The following is a 21,153-nucleotide window of genomic DNA, read 5'->3' as shown; positions in this document are numbered from 1 at the left end:
GGACCTCCTCGGCCAGGCGACTTGGAGTCAGGAGGGGAAGGGGTAGAGGTGGGAGGAGAAGCGGGGGTGGGGGGGAACGGGTGGAGGAGGAAAGGGTTGGTTTGTATAGAAATACTGATGATTTCAGACTAATGTTCAGTTTAAATGTTTTTTATTTAACAAAAGCTTGTTGCACGTTGGCTCAGATAGCTGCACCATTACACGCTGGTGATTCCTTAACATCAAAGGGTATAATCACACTTAACTTCAATCAACATAAACTTTAACTGTCACCAAGGTGATGCCCACCATTGATGTATGACCTGCACACCCAGCAGTGTGTTGGCCTTGTAAATAACACCAACATTCTTTCAGACAAAGCGATCATTGATGAGCTCCTGACGTAAGGCTCTTGCAGCTATCATGCCACCACGGGCCTTTTCATGCGGTCTACAAGGGAGCGGGGGCATGGCTTCAGCATCAGCCTGATTGTCTGGGCCAATGTCAGCGTCCGCCTCCTCATCCTCCTCTTCCTCTCTCTGGTGAGGTGGACTTTCAGACTCATCAGGCAATTCTTGTTCCTGCCTGATATCCAAGTTGTGCAACATGGAGCAGACCTTTTGAGCTACCTGCTCAGGGTGCTATTGGAGCTCGCTTCCTGAGTGTCCAGGCATCTAAAGCGCTGCTTCAGCACTCCAATGATTTTCTTCACGATATTGTGAGTTGTTCTGTGGCTCTCACTGTATCGCCTCTCGGCTTTGCTGTGGGTCTCACGCAGGGGGTTCATCAGCCAGGTGGCGAGGCCATAACCTTTGTCACCAAGCATCCAGCATTGACCTTGTGGCTCATTGTTAAACAAGTCAGATACAGTGCTCTCACGCAGAATGTGAGCATCATGGATGCTGCCCGAAAATTTAGCATTCACTGCCCTTATAATTTGCTGTTGGTCGACAACATGTTGGACATTCAGGGAATAGAATCCCTTGCGGTTCCTGAAAACCTCTGCATCCTGAAAAGGTGCCCGCATCGCAATGTGCGTACAGTCTATTGCTCACTGTACCTTGGGGAAGTTTGCAATTCTGGAGAATTCTAGAGCCCTCTCACTCTGTGCCTTCCTGGTCATAGGGAAGCTGATCAAGTCCCTCCTGCATGCGTACAGGGCTTCAGCGACCTGTCTAATGTGTGGCATGCTGAGAAAGTCCGCAAATGTCGCCAGCTGTGGTCTGAAAAGAACCTGAGGCATAGAACGACAGTGCTGCGGTGACTTTGATCTCGACGGACATCGCTGTACTGATGGTGCTGGCAGGCTGCAGATCTGTCCTTATGAGCTGGCATACCTCAGCGATAACCTCTTTGTGGAAGCGCATTCTCCAAAGGCAGGTGGTGTCGGGCAAGTCGAGGTAAGAATGCTCACTGTACCTTGTAACGTCTGGTCCTCCTCATCTGTCTGTCACATCTTACATTGGGCACATAATGCAGTGGAGCATTCCTTCGGCGATGTCGAGTCTGCTGCATGTATTTGGTCACCAAGAGAGGGTGAGAAAGGACAGGCCCCATTGCAGTAGCTCTCTGTTTTCCACCGATTGCTCACGAACAAGGAATGTCCCGACGAACACACCTCTTCAATTCCAATCAGTCACAGTGTGGTCAAAATGTTTTTAGAGATGTTCACATTCAACTCCAACGACCTGCAGAGTATATCCGAACTCCGCCGAGGTTGAAGCACAGCAGCCTTTTAAAGGATGCGACATGTGATCTACAACAAGGCGTCCATAACGCTGTGATTAGTTCCGGTTAGTTCCACTTTTTGTGGGCGGTTTTTTGGGCGAGCGGTATTGTGGGCGATATGTGTGGGAGGTGGTGAAATTGACGATGAGCGATCTCCATGGCCGCTAGTTGGGTAAATATACGTTTTATGACAAAAAACAGTGGGCGGGCATTAATATTGAATCTCGGCGATAATTCCATGCGGAAAGTAACGCTGGGCGATATTATGGGCGTTGAATTCGCCCATTCTGCTGATTCTGCCCAAAAAAGGTGGGCGGGCAGTAATATATTTTCTTGGCGTTAAACACATGGGGAAAGTAACGCTCGCCGATAAGTTTCTGAAACATGCCTGCCAGTTTCTATTTTGTGCCAAAATGGGTGATATATGGGCGTTATACGTCATTTCAGCGGTTAAATGGACGTTAAGTGGGCGTTAAGCATGCAAAAAAAGTGGAGGTTCTAGTCCTTAATTTCAATTAATTTTTAACTATGTGAGGTATTTTTTTAATTTATGTTTTGTGTTTCTGTGTTTTGGGGGTTATTCTCATTGATAGTAATGGGAGCTCGTACAAATGGAACTCACCATTATTATCAATGAGAATACTCCATGTTCATTGGTGGTCCAGGCCCACATGATCCCAGGTTGCTCTTACGTTCCTGGGATACGTGGGCCTCTGCACTGGGCTCCACATCTAGGCCTCGGACCGGAAGTGTTCCTCCCTCCAGGACCACCAGGTACTTTTGTTAAAAAAAATTGGGTCAGAGGCATCCACCGGCTGGAAGCCTCCAACCGCAATTTTTGGCCCATTATAAAGTGCACTGCTTTTGAACTCTATTCACATTCCTATAATAATTAATGTAAAATCTATTTTTTAGTCCAGTTTTTGAAGAGAAATAAATGATGCAAACTTCAGCTGGAAGAAGCAGGCTCAGTTGAATAAACACAAAGTTCAGATTTGAATTTGAACTTCGGCCATCTGAATTGTATTTGAATACCCAGCAGTCCTCCAGCGATTGGTGTTTTTCTTACCACCATTTTGCCAACAAGCTCCTTCGATCAGTACTTCAGAACAATCAATGCTTACCTTTTAAAAAGATGTTTAAATTGATGTCCTTCAACAATAATGTAGTAAAGTGTTTACTCACTTTAAACCTCCCGACAATTCTTTCTTCTTCTGTAGAGCTGTCATCATCATCTCCAATTTTGCCTCGATAAAGATTAAAAGTGTGGAGCCAGTCTTCAAAGTTTCCAAACTCCGCTTCCAATTCCTTATCGTAAATCTGTGCATTGAAATAGAATGGTTAGTCACACATGACCTTATCCAAGACTTTTCCCACTTCTCATCCTTCCTTGTAAAAGGTTGTTTGATCTGTCATGGGCAGTCCTAAAGTTTCCACGAGCCGTGTCTGCCGTATGTTGTGTTTGAGAGATGTGTGTAATATCCAATAGGTTACTCACTATTTATATACAAATGAATAGTATTGATAATTTTCAAAATTCAACACAGGAGTTATTTACCTTTTTCATTGAAAATACAATCATATTATTTCAGAAATTTTGTGACATGAGGTGCTTGCACATGGGATAACCTTCAATCCTTCAATATTGCACTGTTGGAAAGTCTGTAGAAGTGTGTTGAAAAAATTATTTTCCAATGTTTACAAATCTAGAAATCCATGGCACCTTTAACAGACATGTGACCGATTTTAATCTGAGGGGCATAGTGGGTAATTGGCAGATGGAGTATGCCCACCATTCACTTGCTCAAGCCATTTTAAAGTGCCCATGAATGGGCTATTCTACAAAGGTAGGTTATTTGTGCGAATTCAGGTTCCTTAGCGCAAGGGTGCAGAGGGCATTTGTAAATCCTTTGGGGAGAAATTCGGTACCATCCCGTCTGTGGTGTTATCTTTTAAAATTTTGAAAATCTAGTGCCAGGCGCAAAGGAATCTTAACTTCTTCTAAATTGGGCTTTAGCGCCCCAGGAAGGAAAGGGGGATGGTAAATCAAGTGCGAATGACCCCAGCGGAGTGCTACAGGGCCGCTAACACCAGAACGCTACCCAATTTCAGGTGACTTGCATTCAGCAATCATCCTTCAATCTTTCACACTGGCTCATTCCAGCTCTTAAAGAAGAGGTTATATCAAGCTGCAGCTGCTCATTTTCAGCAGTGCTGCAATTGAAGGAGACTCAAGAGGTACTGCAAGAACTTTTTGCTATGGCTGCTGCTAATCCAGCTGTAAGGGAGAGAGCTCGCCGTTTCAGTGACATAGCATTGGAGGCAGTGATGGGGCATTCGAAGGAAGGAGGGAAGCACTCTTCCCGGCAAGTGGAAGGAGGCCCAGGTCTTCAGGGCCATGTGGGATTGAAGTGGCAGAGGAGGTGTCGGCCAGCACTGTCGTTCAACGAACACTCACACAGTCCGGACGAAATTCAACAACCTCAGTCGGGTAGTCAAGGTGAGTACATGCTTTCACACCTCCTACATGCCAGCCTCTGAACCTCTGTCTGCACACTGCACAAACCACCACTCCCCCACCACTCACCCACCAAACATGTGCAGCTACTCAAACTCACATCCCCATCTTAAGTCTTGCCTACATTTACAGCTATTCAACAATGGCAGGCATATCTCCCAGACACATAGCTGGAGTCTGACTCACACACATTCCTTTCCTTTGCGGGACAAGATGGCACACAATTGGAGGGAGCAGCAGAGGACAGGCGGGGGTGAACCTCGGCTCCAGCGGCTGCCTGACTTGGGGTAGCAAGTGCTGCGACTGATTGGGTAGCAGGTGGTGGGTGCTGTGGCCGTCAGCAATACCAACCCTGCCGGGGGCAACAACGGTACCTTTATCCCCTCTCCTTTTCTCATCTCACTTCCCCCTCACATGAGAAGGCTTTATCACTTTCCAGCTCCCGATACTGTCTGCCTTCCTTGCTCCTTTCCTGCCCCCCCTGCCCTCACCTTAATGCGAGTCTTGTGCCTTTTATGCTTTCAGATCATCAGCCAGCAGATGACTAGCTTATACCTGAGCCCCCCAATGATAGTGAAGAAGAAGAGGAGGAGGACCTAAGCACCGTATCACTGCATCTATCACCTGCAGGCACCAGCTCAGAGACTGATGCTAAGCATTCGTTAGAGGTTAGCTTTGTAGAAGGGTCTGCATTGGGTGATGCACCGGGGCCTAATGGACTGCAACAAGGTCAAGGGGAAAGGATAGCTCGGGAGCCAGCTCCCCGAGGGTGAGTTCGCGTGAGAGTTCTGCTGCACAGGACTCAGATGAGGATCTCGATGGGGAGGCGTTCACAAGAAGGGTGATGGCTCTATGCACGAGAGCCTCCCGGCAATGGTATGGAGTGTGGAGGAGTCCACCTCTAACTTTACACAGAGCTCTGCACACACTATGGAGCCCATCATTTCCACTCTGAAGACGATGGTGGACTCCCAGAGGGACCGTGGGGACCCAGACCTCATGATGCATGTCATGGGCGATGTGGCAGGATCCATTGCAGCGCAATGCGCAGGTTCCATTAGTCTTAGTGCTGTAATGCTGACAATGGTTGGTGGCATGGAAGCTCAGATTGCTCTCATGCAGTCTCAGCTTGATGCCACACAACATATTGCTGCTTGCGTAGATATTGAGTGTGATGGTGACCTTGACTGACACAGAGAGCCGTCCTCACCCTGGTCTGAGGCTCGAGGTCTGGTTGAAGGAGGTGGCAGAGCTCTGTGACCACGGCTTTGCTGGAGCGCAGCCTTCGAACACACTACCCCTCAGTGAAATTGATGTAGGAGAACTGTTGCTGGAATACCCTGGGAGGTTAAGGTCCCGTGTTGATAGCGCGTTGGCCCTCCTCCCTCTGGCTACATTTGCTGTGTTTCTCTATTCTTAGGTTGCCTCCGACGGTGACAATGTAAATGTTGGACTTTCACATTTGCCCTCAATGAAAGTCACAAATCTTTAACAGGCAGGCCACTCCTTCAACTGGAAATCAATGCAATTTTCAAAACACCTGTCTGCCTATGTGGAAGTAAGTAGCAAGTATTATTGGCCGACAAAAACTTTCCTCGATGCTGGTGCCTTTAAATAGCATTCCTCCAGCTGACTTCCGACTGAAGCACGATAACTTTTTCGTTGTCAGTGCCAGGCAGTAAAACAGGGGGCGAGGGCCAATTTTTCATCCGGGGCAGTAACTGTTCGCTGCGCACGGTGATGACGTCAGCATCGCCAGGCACCACCGAGTGGGGCATTATATGAGCAGGCCGATGCAAAACCCCCGTCCAATTTAGCAGGTGTTGTTCTCGTTGCGCCCTGTTAACGGGAGGCGTAAAGTAGCCCAATTTCTCCCCCTTTATCACTACCCTGGCTGAAATCCAGCCGCTTAGCATATAGTGCAGATCAAATCTAGGTCCTTTCTGGTAGGCATGGTTTTGTTCAATATCTGATACTGCATTTATCTACTAGGCTATTGATTAATCTGGGCCATGTAATAGATCAGATAGAGTAGGATTCATTTATCTATTCCTTGAACGAAGACAATAACTTCATGTACCATTTGCAGGAAAAGGCTGATAGTTTTCTTTCAATCATTCAAAATGTTTGTACATATTGCAATAACTTTTATAGTCACTTACCCGTAATTCGTCAATTTTCACTTTCTCCTTCTTTTCAACCATTTCAAGTTGTTTTTTCTTCTTTTCTTTCTCCTGTGCTTTGGCCTTGTCTTTACTCTTGGACTGCTTCATGCCTTTCATAGGAGAGTCATCAATTTTGACATCTGAATATAGAGGAGGGAGGGTGGACACAAAACACTCAAACATGAATGTCATGAAAGTTGACACTTTGACTTGCACTAGACTAGGAAGGAAACCACCATAAAGGGAGCTGCATTCTAACATAAACTACTGACCCTAAAAGGGCAAACAGACCATAATAAAAACTACCAAGCCTAATAGGACAATCAGGCCATAAAGAATATTATGGAACCTACACAAAACAGACCATAGAATGAAACAGAACCTATGCAGGATGAACATATCATAAAATAAACTAAGCCAATGCAGGACAAGCAGATGACAACAAACTACTGAGTCTAGGCAGAAAGAATAGACAGGGACACTGTCTCACCTATATTACTGATCTAACTTAGTGCAGTCAACTGGAAATAGAATCTACCTATTGTATGTTACATTTGGTACATGGGGAATTTGTTTAATTGAAAACTCATTATAAGTCCTTGCAGTGTGTGTTACTCCTGTAGGCGCTGCTGTGATAGGTATTTTCAGTATTCAAGGTGTTACTTAATTGCTGTTATTTCATAGTGAAAGTATGTTCGCCTGAAATTGCACATTCTGACCACTGGTTTCCCATAAATTGCTCAAAATGCATTCTGAATTTTTTTTCAGTTGCTGTTTTTCCCTTCAGTAACTAATGTTCAAAATAAGTGTCTAACAATTTAAAAAAAAATACATATTTCAGAATGGTGATAAAATTGATCCATTGATCCATGTTTCTAATGCCTTCATTATCCTTTTTACTTGATGGCTTCAGCCTCTCCCAAAAGTCTGGGCTTGGACTTGTGTTGACCTGAAAGCTGTTACTGTATGAGCTAAATTTGGATTGTTCCATCTGAATATTTGCACAGTACCTAATTTCCCGGGCTGCACCAGTACTGTTCAGTTAGCTGTATTAATGGAATATTTTTCTTTAGCTATTTCTCAGCAATTTCTCCAATAGTTTTTCTTCAAATCATTTTGATAAATGTCAGAGTGTTTCTAGCGAGTCTGTGTGTGTGTGTGTGTATATGGCTGCGTGCAAAAAAATGACATGTTCTGAACACATAACTGTTGTAGCTTTTGTTTTGCGTTCTGTTATCTTTAAAGAATATATTAAACTGAGAAAGAGACAGATTGCAGTCAGGGCGTGGCAGGGGTGTGTGTGTGAGTGAAAGGGAGAGTGAGGATAGAGGGAAAAATTGCAGCTGATGGTTTCAATGACAGCTATCTAACTGAACTGTGTGTCTTACAAGCCTTACTTTTACATATTGCTGCTAATTTTTAAAAATCAGATAAAACTAGAATTGGAACTTTTCAACAACTGGAAAAAAAGCTACAATGTTGTGACTTCAAAGCTGAGCTTGCTTTAGCATACTTCAGCAAATTATCGGTTTAACGCACACAAATTAAACATCAGCGCATGTAATGTATTTGCTTCATGGGTTCTTTGCTTAAGAATTCATAGCAACACATTGCTACTAAGAACTAGTTGGTTTATTAACAAAGGTTTAACAATCACACCAAACATTACCATCCACTAGGCTCACAATTGCATACATCATCATGGATGACCTAGACCCAACTGACTGGGGTTTTATTGAGTCTTGTGAACATCATGTGACTGGCTAAGCCACTCACAATGCAACAGCTCTACAAACCTGTGAGCATTTATTACACTGCAGCTTAATCCAGCAAGGGAAGCTTAAAAAAACAAGCCAATGCCTTATTTATCTTTTTGCAGATCCATGTTAACAAAAAAGAATCCGTTTTCAGCAACTTCTTTCACAACAGCTTTGTGAACAAGGGCCTCAAAGAGATACCTAGTGCCAGTGACAATAAGAATTGCTTCGTGTTCCAAACCTCGTGACTTCTTTTATAGTCAAAATTTGCAGCCACCACATCCTTAGCCTCACCACCACCATTTGCCTGGGTGCTCTGTTCTCAGAGATAACAGTTCAGTCTTTTTCGTGCCAACTTTCATGATGGCTTGGTAATGTGGATGAGTGACAGATTCTGTCATGATAAAAATGGGTAGAGAATGGGCAAAGCAAAACACTCAAAGTAAGCAGAAGCCAAGAGTTTTCATTAATAGATGAGATTGGCACAACCCCAGTCCGAAGATATTGCCGAACATCAAAGAAATTAACACCACAGAGCATCCTTAATAAAATATCCTATAAGTTTTTTTTTATTAAAAATCCCACCACATCTAAAGAGAATTCTTATAGATGTTAGCACAATCTCAAAGACACACAGGAAAACAAACCATGAATTCAGTAGGATTTATATGATGTCTTATATAAGACAAATGTAAATTTATAGGATTTTGTAATGAGGGACAACATAAACAAAGACACAAATCAAAGCCATTAACACATTCACACCATTAACACACTCACACCCATTAACACAAACACAGGCATTAACACAAACACAGCCATTAACACACTCACACCCGTTAACACAAACACAGTCATTAACACACTCACACCCGATAACACACTCACACCCGTTAACACACTCACACCCGTTAACAGATTCACACCCGTTAACACACTCACACCCGTTAACAGACTCACACCCGTTAACACACTCACACCTGTTAACACACTCACACCCGTTAACACACTCATCCCATTAACACACTCATCCCGTTAACACACTCATCCCGTTAACACACTCGCATCCGTTAACACAAACACACCCATTAACACACTCATCCCATTAACACACTCACACCCGTTAACACACTCATCCCATGAACACACTCATCCTGTGAACACACTCATCCTGTGAACACACTCACACCCACTTTAACATTCACTGCAGTTAACACACTCACTGCCGTTAACACACTCACACCCGTTAACACACTCACACCCGTTAACACACTCACACCTGTTAACACACTCATCCCATTAACACACTCACACCCATTAACATGCTCACGACCATTAACACTCATGGCCGTTAACACAAACACAGCCATTCAAACACACACCCATTAACACACTCATCCCGTTAACACACTCACACCCGTTTTAACATTCACTGCCGTTATCATACTCACTGCGATTAACACAATCACAGCCGTTAACAGACTTACTGCCGTTAACACTCACATCCGTTAACATTCATACCCGTTAACACTCACATCCGTTAACACACTCACATCCGTTAACACTTACATCCATTAACACTCACATCCATTAACACAAACACAGCCAATATTGATTTTTTACACTGCACGTTATATTTTCTACAATGCAATAACATATGTATGTCACACACACGAATGTATGGGATAGCTAGTTTGTAGCTAACTCCTTTGTTCAATTTCCATACAATGCATGGGTGTAAGTTTTTACAGACCCAATTTACCCTCTGCTGCTATCTCCATGTCTTCCTTCTCCTCTGCCTCGGCTGCAGCTGCTTCTTGCTGTCGGAGTTGCTAAAACATAATTTACAATATCACACTCTGAATTTGAAGAAATGCACAACTAAAGAAAGAATAAAAGTTAAACCTCTTTAAAAAAAAAATCTCATTCTATGGTTATATGGGGAAGGGATGCCATAGCCCCTCTGGAAACATGTCAGATTCTGCCCCATCAGCTCCCTTAATAATGAAAGGGCTGTAAATGACTCAAAATTGTATCCTTGTGAATTGGTTCCCAATCTCATGTGGGTCCTTATTGAACCTCTCGCTTAGATTGTGTACTGGTTCCTAGAACACTAGGTGGTGCTCCATTGTATTGTCATGTGCAGTGCTGGGTGTAAAGGATGCCTCAGGATGTTTTACACTGCTTTACTGACACATGAATGTATTCTATAATTCACTCTTTACATCGCATTATACAATAATCTGGATGGATTGCAGTCACACATTTTAAAAGAAACTAGGGAGGAGATAGCAGAGGCATTACTACATATATTTAATAATTTGTTGCAAAAGTGTGTAGTGCCAGAGGACTTGCAGATAGCTAACATAATATCTATATTTAAGAAGGGGGATAGAACATATCCTGGGAATTATAGACCATTCAGCTTAACATCAGATGGTAGGAAAAATAATGGAATCCCTACTAAAGGAGAAAATAGAAGAACATCTAGAAACCAAAAATATAATAATGAATAAATAGTAAAATGGTATAAATCAAGAAATAATGGAGACTTGTAAAAAAGGAACGGCAATAATCATGGACAATTTTAACCTTCATATTGATTGGACAAAGCAAATTGGCCAGGATAGCCTTGAGGAAGAGTTCATAGAGTGTATATGGAATAGTTGCCTTGAACAGTACGTTCTGGAACCAACCAGGGAGCAGGCTGTCTCCAATCTGGTACTGTGTAATGAGACAGGATTAATAACCGATCTCCTAGTAAAGGATCTTCGAGGAATGAGTGACCATAACATGGTTTAATTTCAAATTCAGTTGGAGGGTGATAAAGTTGGATCTCAAACCAGTGGCCTAAGCTTAAATAAAGGAGACTACATCATCATTATCATCATCATAGGCAGTCCCTCGAAATTGAGGAAGACTTGCTTCCACTCTAAAAGTGAGTTCTTAGGTGACTGAACAGTCCAATATGGGAATTACAGTCTCTGTCACAGGTGGGACAGACAGTATTTGAAGGAAAGGTTTGGTGGGACTGGTTTGTCGCACGCTCCTTCTGTTGCCTGTGCTTGTTTTCTGCATGCTCTCGGCGACGAGATTCGAGATGCTCAGCGCCCTCCCAGATGCACTTCCTCCACTTAGGGCGGACTTTGTCCAGGGATTCCCAGGTGTCGGTGGGGATGTTGCATTTTATCAAGGAGGCTTTGAGGGTGTTCTTGAAATGCTTCCTCTGCCCACCTTGGGCTCGCTTGCCGTGTAGGAGTTCCAAGTAGAGCGCTTGTTTTGGGAGTCTTGTGTCAGGCATGCGAACAATGTGGCCCTCCCAACGGAGCTGGTTGAGTGTGGTCAGTGCTTCGATGCTGGGGATGTTGGCCTGATCGAGGATGCTAACGTTGGTGCGTCTGTCCCCCCAGGGGATTTGCAGGATCTTGCGACGACATCGTTGGTGTTATTTTTCCAGCGATTTGAGGTATCTACTGTATATGATCCATGTCTCTGAGCCATATAGGAGGGCTGAAGGCAGAGTTGGCTAAAGTGGACTGGGAAAATAGATTAAAGAGTGGGACGGTTGATGAGCAGTGGCAGACATTTGAGGTGATATTTCATAACTCACAACAAAAATATATCCTAATGAGAAGGAAAGATTGTAAGAGAAGGGATAACCATTCGCGGTTAACTAAGGAAATAAGGGATGGTATCAAATTGAAAACAAGGGCATACAATATGGCCAAGACTAGTGGGAGGCCAGAGGATTGGGAAACTTTTAAAAGTCAGAAAGAATGTCTACAAAAAAAGCAAAGGGAGGGAAGATAGATTATGAAAGTAAACTAGCACAAAATATAAAAACAGATAGTAAGAGTTTCTACAGGTACATAAAAAGGAAAAGAGTGGCTAAAGTAAATGTTGGTCCCCTAGGGGATGAGACTGGGTAATTAATAATGGAGAACAGGGAAATGGCAGAAACGTTGAACAAATATTTTTACGGTAGAAGACACTAAAACCATCCTAATAGTCGATAATCAAGGCTCTATAGGGAGGGAGGAAATTAATACAATCACTATCACTAAAAAAGTAGTACTCAGTAAAATAATGGGACTAAAAGCGGACAAGTCCCCTGGACCTGATGGCTTACATTCTAGGGTCTTAAAAGAGGTGGCTGCATAGATAGTGGAGCATAAATGCCGCATGGACTGGTTGGGCCTAATGGCCTGTTTCTGTGCCGTATATCTTATGTAATCCAATGAGCAAACTTCTAAATCAGGGCATACCTCCATGAGAGTTTCAATGGAGGCAAAATATTTGGACCACCAGTCCAGCATGCTTTCATCAGGCTCCTCCTCTTCTATTTCCTCTCCCTTCTTTTTCTTCTTTTTTGATTTCTCATCTTCATTCTAGAAACAAGAAACACATGTGTGAGAAAGGTAACAATCAGTTGGAGCAATGGAAGGTTTCTATTGTGTCAGTTCTCTGGTTTTCAGTGGCCAATATTAATAGGACTACAATTATTTGATGGTGGAAAAGTCTTTTTTAACCTCTTTGGCTGCCATTTTTGCTTTCAGCATGAAAATAAATTTAGTTATGCATTCTATTATTGAAATATTTTCTTGAAAATAAAACCTAGCTAAGAAAAGGTTTGAGAAATTGGTTGGATTCTAGTCTCATTGGTGAATGTGATAATAGATTTGTTTTTGTCCATTTCTAAATTTGGAACACATATTCTGATTGTATGTTAAGTGGGTCATTATTTTTTTTGCCCAAGTATCTTCCAGCCAACATCCCATCAAGTTGTTTTTTTTTTTAAACTCTTTTTTTAGTTGGGGCATGAATATGACCTGCAGACCTGGTGACCTTTTTGAATAAGAAATATTTGAGAAAGATTTAATTTAATACTGTGACAAAATGTTGCTATTTTCATGTCTTATTATCACCATGGTTTCATTGTATGGTTATAGCAACCCCACCCCAGAGTGTGAGTGGTAGCTTCTCATTGCACGGATTGGTGGAATCCTGGATAAAACCTGGAGTTTGTGCTCATGTGGAGTCTACATGCATTTCAACACTCCTTTATATCATGGATATCTTCAGCAGAATAAGCACAGACACTTTCTGTACACAACATTTAGAGACATGCTTTTATGAAAACATTGATATAGCCACTGTGAATATTTCTTGATGCTGTATCTTCTGAAGAAACGTAGAAATTGTAGCCTTAAAGGTTTGAGACTAGAATAACAACAACAAGCAACAACAACTTGATCCTAATACTCATAGGTATTGAATTTCTGTGGAAATACTGAAACTCTGCATTGCTTGGAGTGTCAAGAGTCACAGTTACATATTTCGTGTTACCTATTAAGAAGTGCCATGGGAAACAGACAAGGATTAGATCATTCATCTGTTTTATTAGCAACCACTGCATTGCACCCAATTTATCGAAAATAACTTTTACCTACACAAGAGGATATGGTCAACTTATAGGTAAGTGCTAGTCGTCTACATTTATTGGGGGAAGAACAGGTGCAGGGCCAAATATTGTCAAAATGTTCAGATCTTGTAGTGAAATCTGAAAGCCTAGTGATTTTTTTCTGTCACTTTGGCTCCTCAGAAATCAGTGGAAATGATAGAGCTTCACCTGGTGGCATTTAACAGGTACTGCATCATGACATTCATTTACCAAGGTCTAAATATAATCTTCAGATATAATGGCCTGGATTTTGCATTCAGCGGCAAAGTGACATCACTCGCCATTGAACTTGAAGAAAGTTGCCCACAAAGATCTAGCGATTTCTGTGGCGTCAATTTCACCTTTACTGATGCTAATTCTAGAGGATCTCCAGCATCCAGCAACAGTGATGTCATCAAGCAGGCTAAGCAGCCAATCACATTGAAGAATTCTCACAGATAACAAACCAGGAAGTAAAATGCACTGATTATCCTTCACTTTTTAAAATACATTTTAGAGAGTGAAAAACAAATTAGGACATACACATGGGATTAAGGTAGAAGCTGAAATACTAAAAAACCAAAAAGAAAATAATTTATATTATATTAAAAACCTATGGAATTTTTATCAAAATGGAAAAATTTGACATTCCACAAATATAATTTTTTTTTCAGAGCCAGGTTGGTTGTTCAACAGTAGTTATGATTTTGTACACTGTTAAAAAAAAAACACACTTACGCCTCATTCAAAAGGCTTAGCTTTTTCAGTTTAAAAAAAAATTGAAATATTACAGTGTAAACCGGCAAGTTCACGTCAGTTTAAGTGATTGCTAAAGATTGCCGTCTGTGGAGACTTCACCAGCATACCTATGGAGGAGCAGGGAATCACTGACAGCAACTTCTTGAGTTCTGTGTTTAACTGCGCTGCGCATATGCGAATGCCAGAAGTTGCTGTCAGTTTCACAGAGTAATGACAGCGAACGCTGACAGTTTCACCATCATTACAACACCAAATTCCGGACCATTAAGAATCAGAGTCTGACCTGTAGGATTTTCATGATCTATTTATATTGCTTTTCAATATTTGTCCATATCATGCGTCATCAAAGTACCATCCTAGTTTCATTTTCTAATTGAAAAACCAATATAATGGCTGAAACAAAGATTTAGTGCAGGGTTGAAACCACCAAAGGTGAAAACAATAAAAGAGAAGACAGGAGAAATTAATAATAATGATTTGGTGATGCCTAGCTTGCGTTTTGGTACCTTGAAGGTTGTATGGGGAAGGAAAAACCGACACGGTAAGGAGTTCCAGAGGGTGAGGTGCTGGAAAAGAATGGCCTGGAGTAGGAGATTACGAGATGAGTCAGTCTTAGGTTCAACATACCGAGATGGTAAAGATAAGAGAGTGTAGGTTGGAGTATTTGGAGTTCAGAAGGAACAAAAAAGGAAAGTTCAGAGCAGGATTGTAGTGTTTATAAAATAGTGAAAATAGTGAAAACCAAAAAAGGTTGTGGGGAGGGGGGAGTGGAGGAGGGCAGAGATTGTCTATCAGATAACAAACTAGGTCTTGTATCCTGTACAGAGGTGTATAAGAGATGTGCGAAGAGCCTCCCCAGATATGGAAGCAGTATTCATGTCTTACATGAACTTGTGAAAAGGTCGCATCCCATTACAGTGCTTTGACACGAGATGACTTATCACTGCTGCTGTATTTCAACTTACCGCATCAACTTTGACAACAGCATCAGAATTCTGTCATCAAATGGAAACAAACAAAATGAGATGATGTCAGCATCACAAAATTAATAACACAGATATCATGAAAATACTGTCTCCATCTTGATCAGAAATAGAGCAAGAAAACATAAAAGAAACACAGATCCATGTGGATAATAAAATATGTTTGAAAAACATGAATACTCACAAAAAGATGCTAAAAATGAATTAAAATGAGAAATCACAAAATATGCTTATGAACATAAATTAATGTGAGAGCCTGGCATTCTGAAACTCAATAAACCCACAGATATAGGCTGGGAACAGTGTTAGAAGGGGTTCTCACATGTTTCTGTGGACTCTGTGGATTCTACAGAACTAAACTTCACAGACCAAATGGACATCATCAGTCGCAGGGTTTTGACAGCAAAGTATGGGGATTCATCATGCTGGATCGAGCAGAGTAATAGATGTACCAACGCAACTCATTTCAGCTCACCGTTGATGATCAAAATTGATACTTTTATTATCCTAATCCTTTTATATGGGTACAAACCCCACTATTCAGCAATACCATCCATTACAGAGATTAGCATGCGACCTGCTTCTAGGCCTTTGCTAATGTCACTGAATTGGCCACAAGGAGGAGGCTTGTGTGATTATCTCTCTGATTCTGACTCCTCCCTGATATGTTTGCCAATGTCAGACCAGCATAGGAAAATAGGAAATAGGAACAGGAGTAGGCCCCTCGAGCCTGCTCCGCCATTTAACTTTAAATCTGGCTCTTAGTTACACTGTAGGAGCCTAATTTAAATATGTTAATATGTGTCCTGCCTCTTCACGGCAGGACACTCGGACACCCAGACTGTAAAGATGACAGAGGGTGAGACGCGCTGGGGGTCACATTCTGCACATTTCACTTTTTAACCCTCCCCAACCCTCTGCTGTCCGTCGTGGGGTGGTTAATATCAAGGCCATACTTACAGCATCCAGCTTGACAACAGTCTCTATTTTCTTCACCGGAATCTCCGTTTCCATGTTAATGTTGATATCACCTGCAGGGCGAGAGATTGGGCCTCCATTTGCCAGTGCTAGGTATCCATTTATTAGTTTAGCTGAATAGAAACCAGTGGAAATCCAGAAGACAGGGACAGACAGAAAATGACAAGGACAGAACAAGGAGAGAAAAATATCAGAATATGGATGAAAAAGGTCTCCAGAGGTTGCAGGAGACAAAAGTAGACTGCAAATGTCATGGGGGTGAAGGTTATGTCACATTGATATGTGACAAAATACATGCCAACCAGGAAGGATGCAGTATTATTGGGAACAGTATGAGAGTCATGTAGCCCTTTGAGAACTTCATTTCTCTATCATGTAAAATACTGTAAAATAAAGTAAGTTTACTTATCCAGACTCTGCACTGAAGTTGCTAATTTGCCCTTCTAAAAATTGTATTTCAGTATAATTTTCTCTCTAAGGTTATCATTACATTAATTTTTTACACCCAACTATTCCAGTCTATTTCCATCTTGTACCCACTCAATTCCTTGAGGATGGTTGTGGACCCCTCCTTCCTTAGTTGACCTCTGTGAGATGTGCTTCTAAATGGGATCAGGTGGATAAAGCCAATTTTCCCTGCACTGAGACGGCATGCTATGCTCACTGAAAACACTTTCTCCATTGGATTAAATGGCAACCGCTGCAAATGTTGGACATCTGAAATATAGCAGAAAATGCTGGAAACACACAGCAGTTTTTTCATTATTTGAAAAGCGAAATGACAGGATATTGTCTCTTTTGTAATGCTCATGAATATCTTCGTACTTTTTGCTTTTCCCATTGATCCAAGAACCACATTGGATTGATTGTCATAGACCATCGACTGCAACTTATAACCATCTTCAGGAGTCAGCACATCTCCACAACTTTATCTAGTAACAATATATTACGGAAACATAATTGTTTCTCAAACATTAACTAATTATCTGGGCAGTGTGGTGACACAGTGCACTGGTTTCTAAGATGTAGGTTTATCACCTCCTCAAGTTTCCCCACAAAGGGAAGAACATCAGAATCTAAGTCATCCCGAGACCTTCCCACGCACTTTGTGGCGACCAAGAATGCCATTGGCAGATGTCTGAGAGCACACTGCATGTCAGCTATCATGACTAAAATTAGAAGAGAAAAATAAAACTAAAAATCTGACAAAAAAAAGGTTTAAAGAACATTGGAGAGAAATTGAACGTGTGCTGGTCACCGGTGTGAAATGAACGGCTGCCAAAAGATGTAGCCTGAGGCTTATTTGAAATTGGGCCTTGGGAGGTGAGCTGCATCATGACGCCCAATTGGGGCCTTAGGAGTTTGTCCAGCTCCGACATTGGGCTGAACCCGCAGGAATGTCCTCGGAGGAGGGGATGGGGGAGGGGGGGCATTGGTAAAGCAGAGGGGGGCAAGCCTGGGCCGGCAGGGACCTGCAGTCTTTTTGTGGAGTTGGGAGGAGTTTGTTTACCTTTTTGTGGGCGGTCTCCAGCGGTCCCTTTAAGGGCCGAGGTTAGGCTGCTGAAGACCCAAAATAACTTAACTCAAAGCACCTAACTCCTGTTTGAGGCGGGTGCCCTGCACACTTAGAAGCCACTGGCTTCCAATTTAGCAGCCGACAAACTTCTGGGAGAGACTAGAGGTGAGAGATTGTGACCCAGAACTTCCCACAACCTGAGATTTTCATCCCAAAACTGGCAAATTTTTCTCCCCCATTAAGTTGTATTCATTTTTGTTCTTTTTATATACTCCTTGGCAGATCTCCATTGATTACCTTAAATCCCCAAAGCCACTTGTCATGTATAAATGTGCATCACCTATCCAGGATGTATGTGCTGATATTTCTCAGCCCCACTTCATTCCTGTAAGGTGGACTGAGTGAAATTCAGTTCCAACCCTAGTACATTCCAATAGGGGATGGGTAGAAGGGACCCATCAAAACTGTTGACACTGTGGTATGTAAACATGGCACTTTGAATTCATTTCTTTATGCCCCAAAACAGTCTGGCCAGAAGGGGAGCCAAATGCCGTTCATGCAGAGTCAGACACAACCTCTCCTTGTTTTCTTGAGAAGCATGACTGGGGAATTGCAAATACTGGATACACCTTACCATTCATGCAAGAAATGAATGAGTAAGTTTCATTGCAAATATCCATTAACAAATACAGGGTTACTTTTCTGATCCGATGGGCAGGGTTGTCTTTGCACGCGACTGTTTCCCTGAGTGCTGACCCCCAGTGACCTCTCTGGGGTCAGACTCATTTAAATGTTTGTGACAGGCTCTCAGCGGTATTTCCACTGCCAGTGGGTGGGGAACAGAGAAAAAAACTGTTGTGGCACTTTCTGTCATGTAGTGTGCTACAATGGAAAAGTGCATTTTTAACTGTTTGTTTACAAATTGCATCTCAGCAATTGATTGCTCTAATGTTAAGGCCACCTCTGCTGTCATGGCAAAGTTGGCCACCAGATTGCTTTGTGTTGCAATGGCACTAAATGATGGGATCTGCTACATCTCCATCCCAGATTCACCTGAAATTGGATGGTGAGGGAATGGAAAGTCCTACCAATAATGACTGGAACAGATTGTCGTATTTTCACTCCAGCAAATCTTATCCACTATACTGAGAACCTCCGAAGTAAGATTTTGTTAAACAACATTAGATGTTCCTTCCTTCAAAGGCTAACTAAATAAAGAATCAAACATACATGATTATGGCTTTGCACATTACAAGTTCTGTAAGTTTTGAAAATCCCTGATTGATATGAGACAGTTCTTTACATTCAGTGCACTGTCACACCTTGAGCTAGTGACCTGTTGGCATGTATGTGAAGAAAGCAGTAAAGGGCCAGCTTTTCTCAAAGATAGAAATACATGAGTGGGGAACAGCTAAAATACACTGGAAAACTGCTAACACAATAGGGCCTGATTTTACTTGTTTGCAATGGCTCTTGCTTTGTCACAACTGCAATGGACACAGTAATTCCACTTTCACCCCCCACCCACATCTTTCACAACACGAGGTTGCATACTCTGCACAATCAAATTAGATATAACTGTGGCTTATGGCACAATTTGTTTTTTTCCCCTTGAAGTGGTGTTGAGTGAAGTCCATTTAGTTTGAAATGACAGGGTAAGTCACCGTTCTTGTACTTCCAGCATGGAGTTGTACTCCAGGAAAGTGTGGGTTAGAGAATCCTTGGTATAATGTTTAGTCTCTTTCTCTGAACCTTTGAGCATGGCTTCCCGCTGGGAGCACAGGATTGGTGAATTTACCCTTACATCTCTTCTTGTGCTTGTGTATAATCCCATTTATGTCTAAACCTGTGTCAAAAATATAAAGTCAGACCCTTCATTTCTGTATTAAGCAGTAATAGATTTTTCATAGGTAGGATTTTTGTGCATTAAGTTAGAATTGTTTAAAGGGCATGTGGATGAGAGAGGTACAGTACATTTCTATAGGTAGAGAAAGTGTAGTAGATTATTCAGATGAATTTAGCTTTCTATACTAGGAGATAGTAATCCTGGTTATAGCTATAGCGTACACAGTTTTCAACTTCAAAAATAAACATCATGAAATCAAGAAATTAATCACTCTTCTAGCTAAATGTAATAAACAATGAACACTGGACACTTATATTTAAAGTTGTAAAAAAAACTAGTTACACAAAAATAGAAGGCAGATTGAATACAAAATATTTAACAATAACATTCAACGATAAATAAGCAAAATCAGATAGCTTGTTAAATTTTTCTGCTAAGTTCATTTTGCTGTTGAAATGGAAATAGGAAATGGAAAACGGTATCTATAAATCAATTAAAAGAGAGCAGGGCTGAAGAAGTTGCTTGCCCAGGTCTACTAAAGATGGAAGGTCTGGCATTGGCTACTTATCCTTGTCCTGATTTCTATGAAGACCAGAAAACGTACACAGCAAGACTGGAAAGCTCCTCCTGTCTCCCATGTTTCAACCTGAGGTGGACATCTCCTCCTACAGCAAAGATAGTTTTCCATTTCCCACATCAGTTTTCCTTATTTTTTAGGAAATAGGGATAGCAACAGAATATAACCAGAGGCAAACATAATGAGGAACATGTATCATGTAGATGGCCCTGGTTGCAGTGGCAAAGAAAGATGTGGAGCTTTTATAATGTTAGCTCAAGGGGAAAGTCACAAGCTCCTGTAGGCTCATAGTCCAACAAACCTGATTCATCATAGGCAGTCCCTCGGAATCGATGAAGACTTGCTTCCACTCCTAAAGTGAGTCCTTTGGTGGCTGAACAGTCCAATGTGAGAGCTACAAACCCTGTCACAGGTGGGACAGACATTCATTGGGGGAAGGTGGGGTGGGACTGATTTGCCGCACGCTCCTTCCGCTGCCTGCGCCTAACCTCTTCACGCTCGCGGCGTTCAGATTCGAAGAGCCCTTCCGGATGTACTTTCTCCACTTAGGGCGGTCTTCAGCCAGGGACTTCCAGGTATCAGTGGTAATGTCGCACTTTACCAGGGAGGCTTTGAGGGTGTCCTTGTAATGTTTCTGCTGCCCACCTTTGGCTTGTTTGCAGTGAAGGAGCTCCGCATAGAGCAATTGCTTAGGGAGCCTCGTGTCTGGCATGCGAACTATGTGGCCTGCCCAGCAAAGCTGATCGAGTGTGGTCAGTGCTTCAATGCTGGGGATGTTAGCCTGGGCGAGGACGCTGATGTTGGTGCGCCTGTCCTCCCAGGGGATTTGCAGGATCTTGCGGAGACATCGTTGGTGATATATCTCCAGCGACTTGAGGTGTCTCCTGTACATCGTCCATGCCTCTGA

At 42.3% G+C, this 21,153-nt stretch overlaps 1 protein-coding gene across 5 annotated transcripts in view; it reads right to left on the bottom strand.

Annotated features, from left to right (window-relative positions):
• Positions 1-21,153, bottom strand: part of otofa (otoferlin a) — a 655,153-nt gene that overhangs the window by 66,296 nt on the left and 567,704 nt on the right. For 3 of the 5 annotated variants that reach the window (XM_070884403.1, XM_070884402.1, XM_070884401.1), the window contains 6 exons: positions 16,290-16,420; positions 15,312-15,341; positions 12,413-12,535; positions 9,910-9,979; positions 6,388-6,500; positions 2,893-3,027 (listed from right to left, as the gene is read on the bottom strand). In XM_070884403.1, coding sequence (XP_070740504.1) covers positions 2,893-3,027; positions 6,388-6,500; positions 9,910-9,979; positions 12,413-12,535; positions 15,312-15,341; positions 16,290-16,420 — 602 coding nt within the window. The remainder of the gene's footprint in view (positions 1-2,892; positions 3,028-6,387; positions 6,501-9,909; positions 9,980-12,412; positions 12,536-15,311; positions 15,342-16,289; positions 16,421-21,153) is intronic. The other 2 variants (XM_070884404.1, XM_070884405.1) reach the window with 1 other exon arrangement.

The sequence above is a fragment of the Pristiophorus japonicus genome, chromosome 7 (assembly GCF_044704955.1).
Source record: "Pristiophorus japonicus isolate sPriJap1 chromosome 7, sPriJap1.hap1, whole genome shotgun sequence".
NCBI classification, from domain to species: Eukaryota; Metazoa; Chordata; class Chondrichthyes; family Pristiophoridae; genus Pristiophorus; species Pristiophorus japonicus.
This window is presented reverse-complemented; position numbering and strand designations above follow the sequence as displayed.